At 42.2% G+C, this 16858-nt stretch overlaps 2 protein-coding genes across 4 annotated transcripts in view; both read left to right on the top strand.

Moving 5' to 3' along the window:
• Positions 1–13638, top strand: part of kdm2ab (lysine (K)-specific demethylase 2Ab) — a 16135-nt gene extending 2497 nt beyond the window's left edge. For all 3 annotated transcript variants that reach the window (XM_020591764.1, XM_020591770.1, XM_020591775.1), the window contains exons 3-23: positions 986–1124; positions 1607–1685; positions 1831–1877; positions 2599–2777; positions 3748–3854; positions 3995–4088; positions 4318–4471; positions 4605–4720; positions 5545–5671; positions 5783–6054; positions 6206–6283; positions 6518–6766; positions 6912–7040; positions 7149–7235; positions 7456–7680; positions 8644–8673; positions 9097–10130; positions 10527–10690; positions 11670–11816; positions 12039–12254; positions 12390–13638. In XM_020591764.1, coding sequence (XP_020447420.1) covers positions 986–1124; positions 1607–1685; positions 1831–1877; positions 2599–2777; positions 3748–3854; positions 3995–4088; positions 4318–4471; positions 4605–4720; positions 5545–5671; positions 5783–6054; positions 6206–6283; positions 6518–6766; positions 6912–7040; positions 7149–7235; positions 7456–7680; positions 8644–8673; positions 9097–10130; positions 10527–10690; positions 11670–11816; positions 12039–12254; positions 12390–12571 — 3855 coding nt within the window. In that variant the 3' untranslated portion in view covers positions 12572–13638. The remainder of the gene's footprint in view (positions 1–985; positions 1125–1606; positions 1686–1830; positions 1878–2598; positions 2778–3747; positions 3855–3994; positions 4089–4317; positions 4472–4604; positions 4721–5544; positions 5672–5782; positions 6055–6205; positions 6284–6517; positions 6767–6911; positions 7041–7148; positions 7236–7455; positions 7681–8643; positions 8674–9096; positions 10131–10526; positions 10691–11669; positions 11817–12038; positions 12255–12389) is intronic.
• Positions 13639–14630: 992 nt separating this feature from the next.
• Positions 14631–16858, top strand: part of ankrd13d (ankyrin repeat domain 13 family, member D) — a 9180-nt gene continuing 6952 nt past the window's right edge. The window contains 6 exon segments of the mRNA XM_020591789.1: positions 14631–15089; positions 15185–15320; positions 15420–15544; positions 15830–15875; positions 16835–16855; position 16858. The exon segment at position 16858 is cut by the window's right edge and continues 107 nt beyond it. Coding sequence (XP_020447445.1) covers positions 15006–15089; positions 15185–15320; positions 15420–15544; positions 15830–15875; positions 16835–16855; position 16858 — 413 coding nt within the window. The 5' untranslated portion in view covers positions 14631–15005.

Here is a 16858-nt window from a genome sequence, read left to right as displayed (position 1 = left end):
AGGGATATTCTGCCATTGTTTATAGGTTTTGGGAAGGATGTTTTTGCCTCTTTGTTGAACACAGAAAATGATTCACTAAAACTACCCAATACAGTGTTGCCCAATTGCTGTTCACAATTCCCTTTGTTGTTTTTATTTTATATGAAATCCTGGTTTTCTTTAGTAATGTTGAAATGTTCCCAGCTGCAATGTGAATCCTTTGATTTTGAAAGTAAGTAAGTAAGTTGACCTATCATGTTTAGATGTCACCATTATAATGTTAAAAGGATGGGGGTGGGGAGATCTTAGAGCAGGGGTGCTGTGCTTTATCCATCTGTCTAGCCAAGCAATGCTGCCTAGGGTAGATGGCAGGAGGGGAGTAAAATGGGGAGCGTGTGTGGAAGATTAACCTCTGCCATTGTAGTGCTGTATTGTTTGGGGTCTGCAAGAACTGATTTGGTAGCTGGCTGACTGATCAGCTTGAATTGATTTGTGGATTTTTATCCTTGTCTTGGGTCACTAGTTCCTTTTTACCACTGAGATAACTCCCAAGGGTGTCACCTCATGTCTTAGCAATTAGATGCCAATAAGAACATTTTAAAAATATGACAAACGGCGTTGCAGGGGGTTCTTGGATTTTTTTTTTTTTTTTTTTTTTTTTCCCCCTAAATTTCGGATTTCAATTTTATTGGTTGTGGATCAGAATCAGTAACTCAGTAGCTGAATTTTTGTGACAAATTAATGATACTAGTTGTCACCTGTGTTGTGATTTTGACTACACTTGGTTAGATGCGTTTATGTGATCTTGACATCAGCATTGCAGTCTGTCTGATCAGCTGCGATAAGGACGCTATGTCATGGCACTGAAATATCTTAAATGCAGTAAGACATCCTGTATTTTTTACTGGCAGTTATTCTGGCTGTCTCCTCCCATCAACATTTTGCTTCTCACTTCATATCATGTTCAAATCTAATATACAGGTTAACAGAAATTTTATGTCCACAGCGTACAGGTACACGGCGCCGGTACCAGGACGATGGAATCTCAGATGATGAAATCGAAGGGAAGAGAATGTTTGACCTGGATGAAAAGTTGCAGTGTAGTAGATTTGGATCTGACTTGGTCAAACACATGGAGGGTAAAGGTGAGCTACCAGCTAATGAAATGAGAGATTGTAGAAATTCATTCATTCATTTCCTACCGCCAAATCCCTGAACGGGGTCACCAATCCATCGCAGGGCTAACACATAGACGAACAACCACACACACGCACACGCACTCCTATGGGCAATTTAGAGACACCAATCAACCTAAGCTGCATGTCTTTGGACTGTGGGAGGAAGCCGGAGTACCCGGAGAGAACCCACGTGAGCACGGGGAGAACATGCAAACTCCACACAGAAAGGTCCCGGGTGGGGCCCGAACCCGGAACCTTCACCTGAACATACTGTATTTAATGTCATTTGAGGGAAATTAAGGTTAGCTGTTTGTTCTATGTGCTGTTTTGGTTCACACAGCAGTTTTCACCCTCATGTTGATCAGTCAGATGTTCCCCTGCCAGTTCATAGGGTTTCAGTAAGTTTGCATTTTTTGATGATTGTCTCGCTGTGTGTATCTCTTTTCTAGAGTTCACATTTGAATACATCCAGAGGGAAGGGCTCAGAGACCCCATTATCTTTGAGACAACTGATGGACTTGGCATTCAGTAAGTTGCATTTGTCTATTGTTTTATCATAGGTTATTTCTTTTTCAAATTTTTTTTTGTTTTAAATAATTTGAGAGCCAGCACCAATGAACCTGTTTGTGTGTCCAGAAGAAAACAATCACAAGGAATTGCCTTTCTCTTGCAGAATGCCAGACCCTGATTTCAGTGTGAGTGATGTCAAGTTGTTTGTTGGTAAGATCCAGATTTTTGCCCTTTCAGAGTAAACATACCAAATCTTTGTAGAGCTGTTATTACTTTAGTGCAGATATACTGATATTGGTGAATATGTTGCTGATGAATAATGAAAATGCAATTATCTGTAGTAGTTTGTTCAACTCAGAACATTGACTTGTTGATTTTTCATATGTAAAATGTCACAGTCTGTATCTCAGTATGTGCCTGTCACAGTATAAAAAAACAATAATATATGGGACCTCTATCAAGACTGTATATGTTAGGTGTTCATATTAACAGCAGTTACTACTGACTGTTATATTTTTTAGTGTGTGTGTGGGCGACAGTGGTGCGGGTAGAGCAGTCGTCTCCCAACCGGAAGGTTGAGGGTTTGAATCTCTGTGCCTGCAGTCCACATGTCAAAGTGTCCTTGGGCAAGAACACTGAACCCCCCAAGTTGCCCGTGATCGCGGTGCGCATGCACGCAATGGCCCGGGGCCCTCGGCTCCAAACAAAATTTTATTGTGCGCGTCACAATGTTACAATAAAATAAAGCTGCTTCTTCTTCTGTTATCATTGCCTTTTTGAGACACTGACAATATTGTTTGTGCTAAAGTTGCTGTGCATTTAAAAAATTTTTTTTTTATTTTTTATTTTTACATATTTTAATACATATTAGCAGAGTGAATTTAGATATACAGTGTTTCAGATGTTGAACCCCTTTTAATTTACTTAACAGGCAGTCGACGCATTGTGGATGTGATGGATGTGAACACGCAGAAAGGAATCGAGATGTCGATGGCTCAGTGGCGACGCTACTATGAGACACCAGCATCAGAAAGAGAAAAACTCTACAATGTCATCAGCCTGGAGTTTAGCCACACCAAGCTAGAGAACCTAGTCAAACGGCCGGCTTCAGTGAGAATGCGCACAGCTTCACACCTCAGGGCTTTACAACTTTATGTGCACATTGATAATGCCGTGTTAGAATTACAAATAAAACATTCCTGCAAGTCACAAAATATGTGATGTGTAGGTGAATCAACAGAAATCACATTATTCACAGTCTAATTATTCTATATATTGTGTGTTTGCTGCTTTGATGGCTTTAATGTAGGAATGCACCAATACCAGTATGGTGTGTGTGATACCATTCTTCAGTAGTTGTACTCATAAATGTTGTCCAAAAGTACACACAGATGCTAATTAACTGCAACATTAGATTAACCTTGCACTGATGGTAGGTCGTTAGGTGATGGAGAAAAAATATCCACTGCTAGGGGTTATTCTAAGATAAGGGATGACAAGAAAAGTGATGTTTTGAGTGAAGACTCTGAGCTCTGATTCCTTGCTCTGCGTGTTCTACGAGTGCCCCCTCCCTCCCGGTCTGATATAGGTATGAGGTTGCATTTTACAGAGATGTCAACACTATATGCAACAAAATCCATCAGTAATAGAGAAAGTATTTAACAACTGTTGAACAAGCATAACGCAACAACAAACATGTAGAAATGTGATCTCTTCATTCCCCCTATGGTTTTGTTTTCCTCCACTAGACCATGCTCCTTATCCTGATTGTAGTGAATTGTGAATGGGAAGAAAACACACTATTTTACTATTTTTATGTAGCTAACAGAGTCTAATGAGCTGTGTGTATGAAAATGAGTTGAATTCTTGTGGAGCAGCTCCTCTGCAGCGGTGCAGGAGTGTGTCCAGCAGAGAGAACAGGACAATGCCACAGACAGTCACCAGTTTAAAGCTTTGGCTTGGTCCCAGAGAGATAGCAATATTTTGTCAACATACAGTTGAGTGTTATGTATCAAACAGTTGTGCTTTTGCTGCAGACATGTTGACTGTGTTTTATACCATTTTTTTCTAAATAATCCAGGTGGACCTTATTGATTGGGTGGACAACATGTGGCCCCGTCATCTCAAGGAGAGACAGAGAGACTCTACTAATGCCATCATAGACATGCATTATCCCAAAGTACAGAAGTGAGTAAACGGCAGACCCTGAGATATGTATTGCTGTGTTGTAGTTGAGACATTATACTGATCACATCTCCTGTGTCAGTGATAATCTTTAGTTTGTTAAATTCAAAGTTCCTTAATGCCTGTTTGTCCATTTCTCTCAGGTACTGTCTCATGAGTGTGCAGGGCTGCTTCACAGATTTCCACATTGACTTTGGAGGCACTTCAGTCTGGTACCATGTCCTTCGAGGAGGAAAGGTCAGTCTGGCTATCACTCAATAACCACAGATTTTAGGGTTTGGCTGCTTGTATTGGCCTTTTTTGAAAACTTTACTCTAGTTCAGTCATGCTGTCAACATAAATGTAGATGTGACTCTGGGCTAATGCTCCATCAGTCCCATGAATGCACATTAGTGCCAGGCACATATTTTTCTGTATTTGTTGACCTTAGACCTACCATACAAGACTTTATCTGTGTCTCTTGCAGGTGTTCTGGTTAATTCCACCTACACCACAGAACCTGGAAATGTATGAGAACTGGGTTTTATCAGGAAAACAGGGAGATATCTTCTTGGGGGACAAGTGCCATGACTGTCAGAGGATAGAGCTCAAGCAGTCCAACACCTTCATAATCCCATCAGGTCTGTTACTGTAATTTAACAATGATACATACAGACTTGTAATGTATACAGTTACATACAGCATGTCTACTCTTGCCTGTAAGAAAACACCCCACCACTACATGCCTCTAGCATCCTGTCTTGAATGTTGTAGGGTGGATCCATGCTGTGTACACACCAGAGGACACGTTGGTGTTTGGGGGGAATTTCCTCCACAGCTTTAACATCCCCATGCAACTCAACATCTACAGCATTGAGGATCGGACACGGGTGAGCAGTACCTCACATTCACTGTAGACCTTCTCTTGACATAAGTCAGCCCTCTTGCCATTCATGACTGCTCCAGATTTTGGAATTATGCAAAGCATGATTCGATCTTATTCTGTGAGGTTACTCACAATAGAAAAATGGTGGTGACTGAATAATTTTTCAAACGTGTGGCTATAATTTTAAGAATTTTTAAAACCCATCAAGCAATGGATGCACTAATTATTTACTTATTTCTCTCCCAATAACAATCCAATACTAGTGCTCTATTTTACTCATATTTAAACCTGTATACCTCACTGAGTGCATCTCATTAGTAATTTTTATGTAAGGTGACATGAGACCAGGGATTGCTAAGGCACAAAAAAACACAGTCACAGCCGGATGTTTTTTATGTGGATTGGTCATGTCGTGGTATGCTTCCTAATAATATTGCACATCTGTACATAAGGATGCAGATTTGAATCTGAAAAGTCATTTAATTAAGTTGAAGTAATCATAGCTGTAGTGCACATTTAGTTCTGCTTGGCTACAACCCACTTTTTAGAGAGTGTCACTTCTCAGCTAGAGATGGCTGAGTGTGCTAGGGGATGCAGCCACTGCGTCAACAACACATTTACCCCACATCCTTCTAAGCAGAAGTGGAAACCACACCAAAGTTGTTATATACTTGTCGTAAAGATGAAGTGCATTCAGCAGCTGTAGATGTATACATATTAATGTTTCATGGTAGTATTTGACATAATGGGGTCTTGAGGATACAAATTATTAAACCAGTATTTTTTTATATTTTTTTTAAAAACCTGATTGTTTTTTTTTTCCTCTAGGTGCCAGCAAAGTTCCGCTACCCATTCTACTATGAGATGTGCTGGTATGTCCTGGAGAGATATCTTTACTGTCTGACCAACATCTCCCACCTCACCCCTGAGTTCCAAAAATACTCCCTTGGCATAGGTGAGGATCTAAATTTTCTTATTCACACAGGCATATGAATACACTGTGCATAAATTACACACAAATACTACATCACTGACTTGAAATTCAACCAATCTATCCACTTTTCAGGACTGACCCAAGCTGATATTGAAACCAGTGATAACGCTGGGAATGGTACCTCCAATGGAGTTGAGAGTGACACTGAAATTGTGGAGGTCAAGATCAAGGAAGACACCCTCAAAGAAGAGGTAGCTGAAGTTACCAGGCCACAGTACATGCTGACCCCCTTTGAGTTGGAGGGACTGTGGAACCTCTTAGGGAAGCTGGAGGAGCTGCCGCCCCAAAAGAAGTGTGTCCCTGCAGGCATCAGGAATGCAGCAGCCCTGCTTGAGGCCATGAGGGTAGGTGCACTGCAGTTCATCTCAGTCACACTGGATACACTACTTTCAAATTAATATTACATAGTTGGCTGCTACTGCTTTTATTTTGCTATGCCATGGAAACTTGCATAATTTATTTTAATTAATGCTCCTCTTTTCTCTCTTGGTTCAGGCTGTTCTGACTCGGCATGGAAATGATGACCCCAAGCTGTCATACACTGGAGAGCCCATTGTCAAGTGGCCCAAAAGGGTCAGTAGGGAACTAATTTTAAACAAGTCCCGCTAGATGGGAGTAAATGAGAACATTCTTCTGTGGAGAGATGACATATCTGTTCATGAACGGATATGGTGTATTTAGAATTACTGCTTCAGCTACTTTTAACCTTCTTTTCTTACTTTATAATTGCTATTAAAATACACCATGTTAGTAAGATAAAATGTTTTTATGCTAAGCTGATATATATATATGTGTATTTTTTTACAGCCATCATGGTACCAGCCTCCTATTCCCCCTCCCCCTGCACTTTACCGTCCTCGCTTGGGTCCCCCTCTCCACCGGAGGCCCACCAAACACTCCTCCATCAATGCTCTGAGGCGCAGACGGGTGAGGTGCAAACGCTGTGCCGCATGCCGCAGGAAGGAGTGTGGCACTTGCCAATACTGTCATGATATGAGGAAGTTTGGTGGGCCTGGGCGAATGAAGAAGAGCTGTGTCATGAGACAGTGTTTAGCGGTGAGTCAACATACCCATTGTTGTCTTTGTATGTATGGAACGTGTTTGTTTTTTTGTTTTTGTTTTTTTTTTTTAAATCAGCATCCAATCTCAAGTTTTCACGTTATTTTACACCAGTGTAAATAACATGCATGTATTCCTCTAGCCTGCCTTGCCAAATACAGCACGATGTGCCATATGTGGAGAAGGTGAATCAGATGAATCGAATCCGAGCACAAATCCACTCATGGAGTGCTCTGTCTGCTCACAGATTGCCCATCGTCAGTGCATTAAGGTAATCAGCTTCAGACATGGTGAAGGCAGTAAACTGAATACATAACGTATGGTTTGTTTTGCTGCCTACAAATCTGCATTTCAAACTTTTAACTGTTCTCTGTTTCAGGATCCTGCTGAGGGAAAGATCAATAAAGATTTGCCAAGCTGCTGGGAATGTCCCAAATGTTACCAGGGCAAAGATACAGCATCAGAGGTAACAAACACACATTGTCTTGCTAGCACTTGCCTCTTTTTTTCCTCTCTTTGTTCTCAGGTTCATTCTATCTCTAGGGCACGTTTCCTTTCTCAGCAAAGTTGACATTTTCAGGAACTTCCACCAGTTATTGTATGGTTGATGTTGATATTCAAATGAACAATTGCATCTTTTCTTCTTCCACCCTACCTACCCTCACTTCCTGTTCTTCCCACCTCAGTCTTCCAGCGATGAGGAAAGTGAGGAGTCGGAGGGCTCATCCTCCTTGCCACCATCCAAACTTGCATACCGGGAAGGCATTGGTGTAGGTGAAGGGATGAGACGAGGGAGACGCAGTGAACTCCCGTCCCGACCCACAGCACCACCACCTTCTCAGAAACTGTTACTCCAGCATCAAGAGAACCGCAAAAGAGCAAGTGCACTGGAGCTCAGACTCAAGAAGAGGGTAAAGTGGAGATGCTTTATAAAAGTTTCAACAATTTGCTGTATTTCATTGTCTTTGGTTAATGAAACTCCTCTTCCTTAGTTTTCCCTTCACTTTTCAAAAACCTAAAAATTCAGAGTTAAGTTTCATTGGTTGTTCTGCGTTGAATCTGTTCCTTAATTTTCCCTTCACTTTTCAAAAACTTAAAAATCAAGATTTAATTGTTTCATTGGTTGTTCTGCGTTGAATCTGCACCATTCTTATGACATAGGTCGTTTGTAGCCTCATTCCCTATGCCATAGCCTAAACCGTAACCTGACCCGCACCTCTCCAGAAATGTAAATGTACGTTGCAGCAACACAGGCAACAACAATTCTGGTTGCACTGCGTTTCCTCATTCATGTCTCTCAGTGGCCAGGCAAGCACAGAAAATCCTACCTCATTCTGCCACGTTAGTTGTACACACCATCTCCTCCAAAGTTCTCTCTCTTATCTGTAGTAATTTCAGTAAAAGTAGCTGCTCTTAAGTGTCTTAGTTTTATCTCCAATGCAGTCTTCTCAGTTTCAGTCACCATTGTTTGTAAATCGCAAAGAAATGCAACACAGTGTCATAGAAACCCCACTGCCAGCTAGTGTTCTGCTGGTGTAATTGCAGAGAGAGGCAGACACACCAGCTCACAATGGTGCAGGGCACTTGTGTAGCTTAAAGCATTAGATTCAACGCAGAACCATAAATCAGGCTTAAGAATCCAAAATCAAAGAGCCATATTTTAGCCACTGAAGACCTTTAAAAAAAAAAAAAACAACTATAAAGATCCTAAAAAATTCTAGTCTCTTTATAAACCTTGCTGTTACCCTGATATTGGTTTCAGATGCCACCTCTTGGCTCCTCTTTGTACTTAAAATAGTGTATAAATATGTGTTTATGCATTTCCTTTATTTGTGGATTACCTTGTTCCGTAAACTCTTTTCTGTGTGTTGCAGATAAAATTGGAGCGCAGCAAAATCTTAGTGGTAAGCAGTGTACTTATTTTTGCAGTGATTCTGTATTGCATGTGAATGTTACTGCAGTGGATATGTAATTTGAACACAATCATGTTCAGTTCACTGTGAAAGTGTGTCTAGCCTTTTTGACTGGTTGTGTAGTTCCATCCTGGGAACTTGGTTTCCTATAGATCCACTTCTGTGATGATGATTGTTTGTAAAATGAAGTTTTTGTTATTAATGTTACTGTTAAACATCCTTGTAGCTATGATGTGGCAGTCAGTTATGAAACCTTTCATGATTTTTGAAAAACCTCTTTGGGTACTAATATTTGAAGGTAAATGTTAAAATGACAGTGCTGCTCACACCCTATTGTAGCACTGGATTGCGAGTTTGAAATAGACATCATTTTGCTTTCATTTGCCATACTTTTTGCTCCTTCCCTTCCAACAGAAACATTCATCTCTAGATCGTTCTCCCAGGCTGCTGGGCTCCAGACTGTTGTCCCGGCTGCGCTCTCCAACCAATAGACTATCTCACAGCAGAGCCCGGGGCCCCACCTGGGCTAGTGGCTCCCCTTACCACAGCTCTCCAGGAGGGACTGGATCCTTCCAACAGCAGCAGTCTTCCCTAGGTCTAGTACTTGTGCCCAAAGGAGAGCCCCGCAGAGGGAGGGGAAGAGGAGTGAGGCTGCGGGGAGGAGGAGCTGGAAGAGGAATCGGAGGTGGTAGAGGCCATGGAGAGTTGGAGGAGGAGAGTGAGGACAGCAGCAGCAGCAGCACCAACAGCAGCAGCAGCGATGACGATCAGGAAGAGGAGAGGGGGCAGAACAGTGAAAGGAGAGGAGATAAAGAGAACCAGCCTGAGTCGAAGCGTGGAGGACAGGCAGCCAAAGAAAGAGAAGAGGAAGGGAGAGAAGAAGCCAACCAAAATGGTGCAGAGGAGGATGACGAAGAGGAGATGGAGCAGGACTGTCAAATGGGGGACAAGGATGGCTCGCACCTTAAAGTGACACTCCAAAGGCCAGCTAGAGCCAAGCGTGACCCATCAGCCATTGTCCCCAAATTAGAGGCTATTGCCCCTCAAACTGCCACGTCCATGATACACAGCCAGACCAGAGTCCTTGCCAGACCCCCTATTAGAAATCATATCCCCTGTCCTGATCAGCACTCCACTAGACACACCACACCACACGCTCGCAGTGGACACACAGACCTCTCCCTCTCAGAGAGGTTGGAGGCCTCTAAAAGAATGAGACCAAACAGGCCAACTAAACTCAATAATGGCGCCTCCTCTTCTTCATCCTCTGAGCTTCCCCATCTCCGTATCCCTCTGTCTGCCCTGCAGGAAGGAGGGAGCGAGTTGGACAGGGAGAGTGGTGGGAGTGGGCCTGGCTGTGAGAAGGAGGTGTGGGTGTCTGTCTTCCGCTACTTAAGTCGAGCAAATCTCTGTGTCTGCATGGCCGTCTGCAAGAATTGGTACAAATGGTAAGACCTCTTTTTCTATTGTCTGTCATATTTTGTTTAAAGATTGGTTCTGATAGCTAGGTTCATTTTGGATCTGGTTCCTGGTCAGTCAAACACTTAAATTCATCAAGTTCAGACAATAACAAATCTTTAATCAAATGTTTTATGTATCCTCATTCTTTATTAGTGAAGAAGAGCAAAGAAAACAGGTCTTGGCCATTTGTTTCTTTCACCTGCTGAAATGACAAACATCACTGGCTGTGGATCAACATAGCTAATTAACAATAATTCTGTAGCAGTCGAAATGAAATGCAAACTCAATAGCAAGGTGTTTATCCATGTGCAGTGTCATTGGGCCATATCTCTCAGCAAATAGTTGAATGAGTGTGTTCTTCATAAGCATGTGCTCATCTGTAGGTGTTTAGACAAGCGGCTTTGGGCACGGATTGACCTGAGTGTCAACCGCACCGTCACTCCCCAGGCTCTGACGGGCATCATAAAGAGACAGCCAGTCACACTCGACCTCTCTTGGACCAACATCTCTAAAAAACAGCTAAACTGGCTTGTTGGCCGCCTGCCTGGTATGTACACACACTTAACAGTGTTTCACACAAGTTTTATTGAATTCCAAAATGGTCAGTATTATATGTGTAAAGAAAAATCATATAGTAAACAAATACACTTTTGTTCATGTTGTTTTTGTTCATGTAGTTAATTCTAATGATGCCCTGATCAAGACGTTTGGTCCTTATGAGTCGTTTAACATGAGTGTGAATAACTGTTGTACACACGCCATATTTCTCACAACCTACTTACTGAAGGTTTTTGTTCAAAAATTTAGAATCTTAAATTGTTGCTGTGCTATTAATGAAAGCTGAACTGGATGAATGTGATTCCTGGAACTGACATGATGTGACTGCTGAGGTGGCTAGACCATAGTAAAGTTCTGTTAAAGCTGCATTAACTACTCCCTCTACGTTTTGATTGTTAAGGGTGAATTGAGTCAAAACAAACTCAAGCAACATCCGCTCCTCTTTGCCCCTCCTTCCCTGTCTCTGAAACTATTTCATATCTGGTCCCGACAGCCAGAGACGGTTGCGACAGTCGGGTAGCGCAGCAGTAATAACTAATGTATATGGACTATTGAATCCATAGAGCCTGTGGCTTTCAGCGGCATTACAGTGTCACATTGTCAAATAAAGATGTTTACATTTTACATCATCCTAGGTTGTACCTGCAGTAGAGAGCCTCCATGGGTTGTCTTTTCAAATGAGCTATACTGGTTTTAATAAACGCATCTTATAACCCTGGATCATCGCGGGCATGGAAGAACTGCGCTGTGGATTTTAACAACAGTGGCCACAGAGGGAATGAAATAAACACAGGGTCTAAAGATGTCAGAGTGGGATAGGGCGGGGTACAACATTTCTAAACAATTTTGTACTTGATCTATCTGAATTTGCGCTATATATTAGTTAATGCAAACTTCGTCATGTTTCCACCAATAGGTTGTGTGCTGTAACACATTAAACACTATATTTAAATCTTTTAATTTTGCAGGGCTGAAAGATCTGATGCTGGCAGGTTGTTCCTGGATAACTGTTTCAGCTCTCTGCTCCTCTGGTTGTCCTCTCCTTCGTTCTCTGGACCTGCGCTATGCTGATGGGGTCAAAGACTCTCAGATCAGGGATCTAGTTACCCCTCCAGGTGAGGAGAGTAGACCCACAGGTTACAGTTTGATTGATAGATATGCTGGACATTATAGTTGTTACTTCATCTCATAGTTGACTTTTGCATGTTGTTGTTTTTCCCTATATTCTACCCCTTGGCTTTTTCTCACTTTACACCCTTGTGACCATTTTCCTCATCAAACTCTAACATAATCTCTGCATCTTTTGCTGCTCTTCCCAAATGACTGCTCTGCTTCAGGCTGTGACAATCGCAGCCAGTTGCGGAGCATGCAGTGTTTGCGACTAGCAGGCCTGGACATCAGTGACTCCACTTTGCGCCTGGTGATCCGCCACATGCCCCATTTAACAAAACTAGACCTCTCCCACTGCAACAGGCTCACCGACCACTCCATCAACCTGCTGACTGCAGTAGGCTCATCCACCCGGAACACACTCGCAGAACTCAACCTGGGAGGTGAGAGATCGATGGGAATAGCTCATAAGCAGGTCACAAAGCTCATTTTTGAGAGAACATATATACACACACACACACACACACTAGATTTATTTCACTATTAATGATATGTCTGTGTACCTGTTTCTTTCCCAGGCTGCAGTAAACTGACAGACACTTGTCTAAAATATCTCCGGCGCCTTTCTTGTATCTCACTGCTTGACCTGCGAGGCTGTAAAGGTGTCTCACGCAGCGCCTGTGAGGCCTTCATCTCTGAGCTGTCAGTCAACATGCTCTACTGCCTATCAGATGAAAAACTGATCCAGAGGATATCATAAGCACCTGCAAATGGGATTTCAGGTGCAAAAGCAGGGGAAGTGGATCGTGATGTGAATCTGTGACACAAAGGACAGATGGGCGATGAGGTTCACGTTCACCTGTTTGTGGGGTCTACACTGTGAGGGTCGACTCCCTTAACTGGTGTTAGTGAAAAGGATTGTTACAGCTAGAACAATGTTTGTTTTTCAACACATTTTTCCCATGTACCTAAAGAGACTCAGGAGCTTTTTTTAAACTGTTTTTTGGGAATTTAATGTTGTGTGAAAAAGCATGTCTTTTTTATTACCAGGAGTGGGAGAATATGGGCTGTTAATTAGCTGCATTAGACTACACGTTGATTGGATAACCAACGCCAGTCGGGACTCCCATCACAAACTCCTGCCATGGGAAAGAGACATTTGAGTTTCATCCTTGAGCTATAAGTGTATTATTCTGTTTGGGTCATCCCTGTAAAGTCTTAATTTATGTGATCCATTTAAACTTGGTGGATTTCAGCTACACTTCAGTGCTCCAAATGGATGGTTATTTTGTGTCTGATACTAGAGAGCAGATATTAAGGTGTGTGATGACACATGCTTTATGCACAGAAGCTTTTTTATTTTGGTTATGTTGCGTTTTGGTTTGTTTTTTGGACTAAAGATGGCAGGTTGTTCACGTCATTGCATATAAATTGAGTTCACGGGATGGCCTATGTTTACCAGTTGCTTAATACATTTGGGTGCAGTGGTAGTTCACTGGAGTACTTGATGAGTATATATGGACAGTGAGAGGATGTGGTTGTATAGTAGGGTAGGACTGTGAGAAGGCAATCAGCATGGCAACAAGACCTCACCCCAACAAAGAGCAGGTTGCATCAAGTGTGTGGGGTATGCCAAGGAGTAGGTGTGTCGGATAAATGGTGCATTTTCCAACAGCCGTTAGATTTCAGGTGCTATTATTTCCAAACTCTTCTTTGTTTTTGTACAGAGACAACATTTAGAGAAAACATGTTAATATTCTAGGTGAAACTGACTCTTTGATACCTTTTTTCTGTTCATGGATGAAAAATGTCTACTTTTAACAGGATTTCCTCTTTGATACCTTTTTTTCTGTTCATGGATGGAAAAATGTCTACTTTTAACAGGATTTCATGGCCTTGTTCAGTCAGCATAGAGACACATGATTCTGTATGGGAGTTGCGCATTTCTTTGTACTGGTTCTGTATCAAACGTTTCCTTCCAGACTTCTTCCCTGACCTTATTGCAAAAATGAGTATAAGTATATAAAATATACACTTTTCTGTAAATGTGCTTTCCTCTTTTAGAGTGTCAAAATGGGAATCCTGTAGCAATGTAATTATTTTCAGAAGCATTTTTCATGTTATGTTATTTTTCAAGAAAAATAAAAAAAGACAAACAGGGGCTCATATTTTCCTGACAGTAGGAGAGATGAACTGCATATAGTCTAATGGCTGCTGCGGTAGATTTACATGCATTGCTCTGTTTATTTGCATTGTAGAACCAGATTAAATGCCATCTCCTCCCTAGCTCCACCCAGTTGGTCTCCATAACCTGGAAATAAAGCGACGTCTAAATAAATAAATAACTGCTGCAGCAGCTGTAAATGCACCTCGTCGTAGAAAAGCACAGAAATAGCGGATTGTGACAGGTGTGGTCTGGTGTCATGATCGTTAGTTAGCCACACAAGGCTGAGTGCAGTAAGCAACAGCTGTCACCACAGTCGTATCGGATACCCTCAACTCGAGTGACCTGGATGTGAAACTAGTTTAAAGGCCGTATCTGGCTTTATTTGAACAGACAGCACAGCCCTGCAATATAAAGAGGCGATGGCTGCAGCAGCAGAGGGGTAGTCAGCTAACTTTATCAGCCGGCCGTTTCACCCATATTTTATTTGCTTAAAGAACATACATATTGTGAAAAAAGAAAAAAAATGAACGGACTGGGAGCTGCGTTTTTGGCCGGCTAAATTAATTGTCTTGGACCAGAATGGAAAGCCGGTGCCAAGAGGAGCAGGAAGCAATGTTGTTATTAGCCAGTTAGCTAACGTTAGCAAAGCAATGTTATTAGCCAGTTAGCTAACGTTAGCGCAGCTAGCTGTTCGATAACACTAACTAGCTACATCAAATTAGTGGGCTGAGTTAGATCGTCTAACTCAGCCCACTAATTTAGATAGGCACGCACAATATTCTAGTTTGTTTGCTTGCTCTCCAACATTAGCTACTTGGGTAGGTGTATTTAGTGACAGGTTTCCAGTGACGGACTTGCTTTCAGCGTTCAACCATTTCCTGCTGTTTAACTAAGCCAGCTAGCTAACCAGCTGTTCCGATCGGCGCTGAACTGCACTCTGCTGTGGTGCCAACGCAATCTGTTTGCCGGAGAACTCGTATTGCAAACATAGCTTTACTTCAGTTTGACTGCCAGGCGGCCAACAACCATGGCTCTAGAAACGTTTCCTCTGCATGTTCTGGTCTGGAACAATCAGTATCTGGAGCTTGATCGAGAGCTGCAGAAGAAGGAGGTAAGTGAGGAGCTAGTGGTTGATGGGTTTTTACAGATGCCTTTGTTATGTCGCACAGCACTTCGCTGATGCTGCTTGTGTGTTTGGCTCTGTAGCAGGATGTGGAGCGCCCGGATCCGAGAGGGCGCACCCCGCTGGAGCTGGCTGTGTGCCTGGGCCACCTGGAGTCAACCCGGGTGCTGCTCAGACACTCTGCAGACCCGACGCACATAAACGCACAGGGCTGGACCAGTGAGTGCTCTGCTGTGGCTCTCCGTTTCTTGTTCAGAGGGTGCTGAGGGAGCGAGTAAGTAAACACTTATGATCATTAAACGTGGATTTATGTTTCAGTCTTGCAGGAGGCGGTGAGCACCGGGGACCCTGAGTTGGTTCAGCTGGTGCTTCAATACAGAGACTTTAAGCGTGCCACTGAGAGACTGGCCGGCATCCCAGAGCTGCTCAGCAAATTGAGACAGGTAGAGTAGTCTTCCAGTTGGCCACTGGATTTACAAAAATGTAAGCCTTTGGGTCTGACACCCTGCCTCCACAGAGCGAGACTGGATCCTCAGCCGCTTGTCCAAATTTTGTTAAAGGTTTTTTTTTTTTTTTTTCCTTTTCAGCGCAGGACAAAGTTTCAGTTTCCTTTTTATTATGGCAACAGTATCCTTCTAGTGTTTTCACACCTGTCAAGATGCACAAACAGAGGATGTGGAGCATGGAAAACTTTTTGCTTTGGTAAAAGTGTCATTGTTCTCTTACAGGCACGAGACTTCTATGTGGAAATGAAGTGGGAGTTCACCAGTTGGGGTGAGTGGTTTTCACTAATATCTTTTTACAGGTCAATTTCAGCACCATGGCAGTTGGACAGCTCCCCTAGCACCACTTGACTTCAGTTTGGAACTGGCCTTAACAAAAGACACGACTGGTTTGACTTCACAGTGTTACCCACTTAAAAACTACTAGGGGTGTAACAGTATGCAAAAATTGTGGCCCAGCATGTACCTTGGTTTGGTTCATTTTTGGTACAGTAATGGAAAAAATAGAAGTCATAAAATTGCTTGTCATTTATCATGAACTTTTGTAAACATCAACAGTTTATAAATTTTTTAAAATTTAAATTAAATGAAACCAAATTCATATAAATGGACTATAAAAATAGAAAACTGCTGCAAACGTCTACGAATAAGTGATCCAATAACCACAGAAAGGCTGTTTAAAGTTTCACATGTTGCCAAAACGTTACCACTCAATGAACATATCAAGTGGCGCCACAGACTGGAGCACAATTAACAAATAAGTCATCTTATCCATCTGTATTTATCCACTGATGTATTTCACCAGGAAACCAAAGCGTTCCCAAACAGGAGACCTTAATTAGCCATGACGTTCACTAGCCAGAGGCTTAGCTAAGTTAGCTAATGAATTGCAAAAAGGAATTGTAAAGATGGCAGTGGGCAGTCACATCTTGATTATTTTTACATAAATATGTTTAAATGCATTCTAACTTAATCTCTCAACAGCAAATTGTTAAATTCCATTTTCAGCAAGAAATTAATCATCATGTTTGTTTATGAGATAAAACCAACAAACACTTTCAGGTTGCTTTTTGCTGGGTTTCAAGAATACAAACAGCGTTTTGTGAGTCTTCACAAAGCCGTGTAATGTTATAGCAGCTGTAGTGTAATGAGCTACCCTACTCTTCTCTTTGTCTCTTCATCTCTAAAATACCTCTCTTTTCTTTTTTAACTCCACAATCTTCCTCTCAGTACCCTTGGTGTCAAAGGTGTGTC

Source organism: Monopterus albus, unplaced genomic scaffold (assembly GCF_001952655.1).
Source record: "Monopterus albus unplaced genomic scaffold, M_albus_1.0 scaffold2.1, whole genome shotgun sequence".
Classification (NCBI taxonomy): domain Eukaryota; kingdom Metazoa; phylum Chordata; class Actinopteri; order Synbranchiformes; family Synbranchidae; genus Monopterus; species Monopterus albus.
The sequence above is the reverse complement of the archived record's forward strand: the minus strand, read 5'-3'. Positions and strand labels throughout refer to the sequence as shown.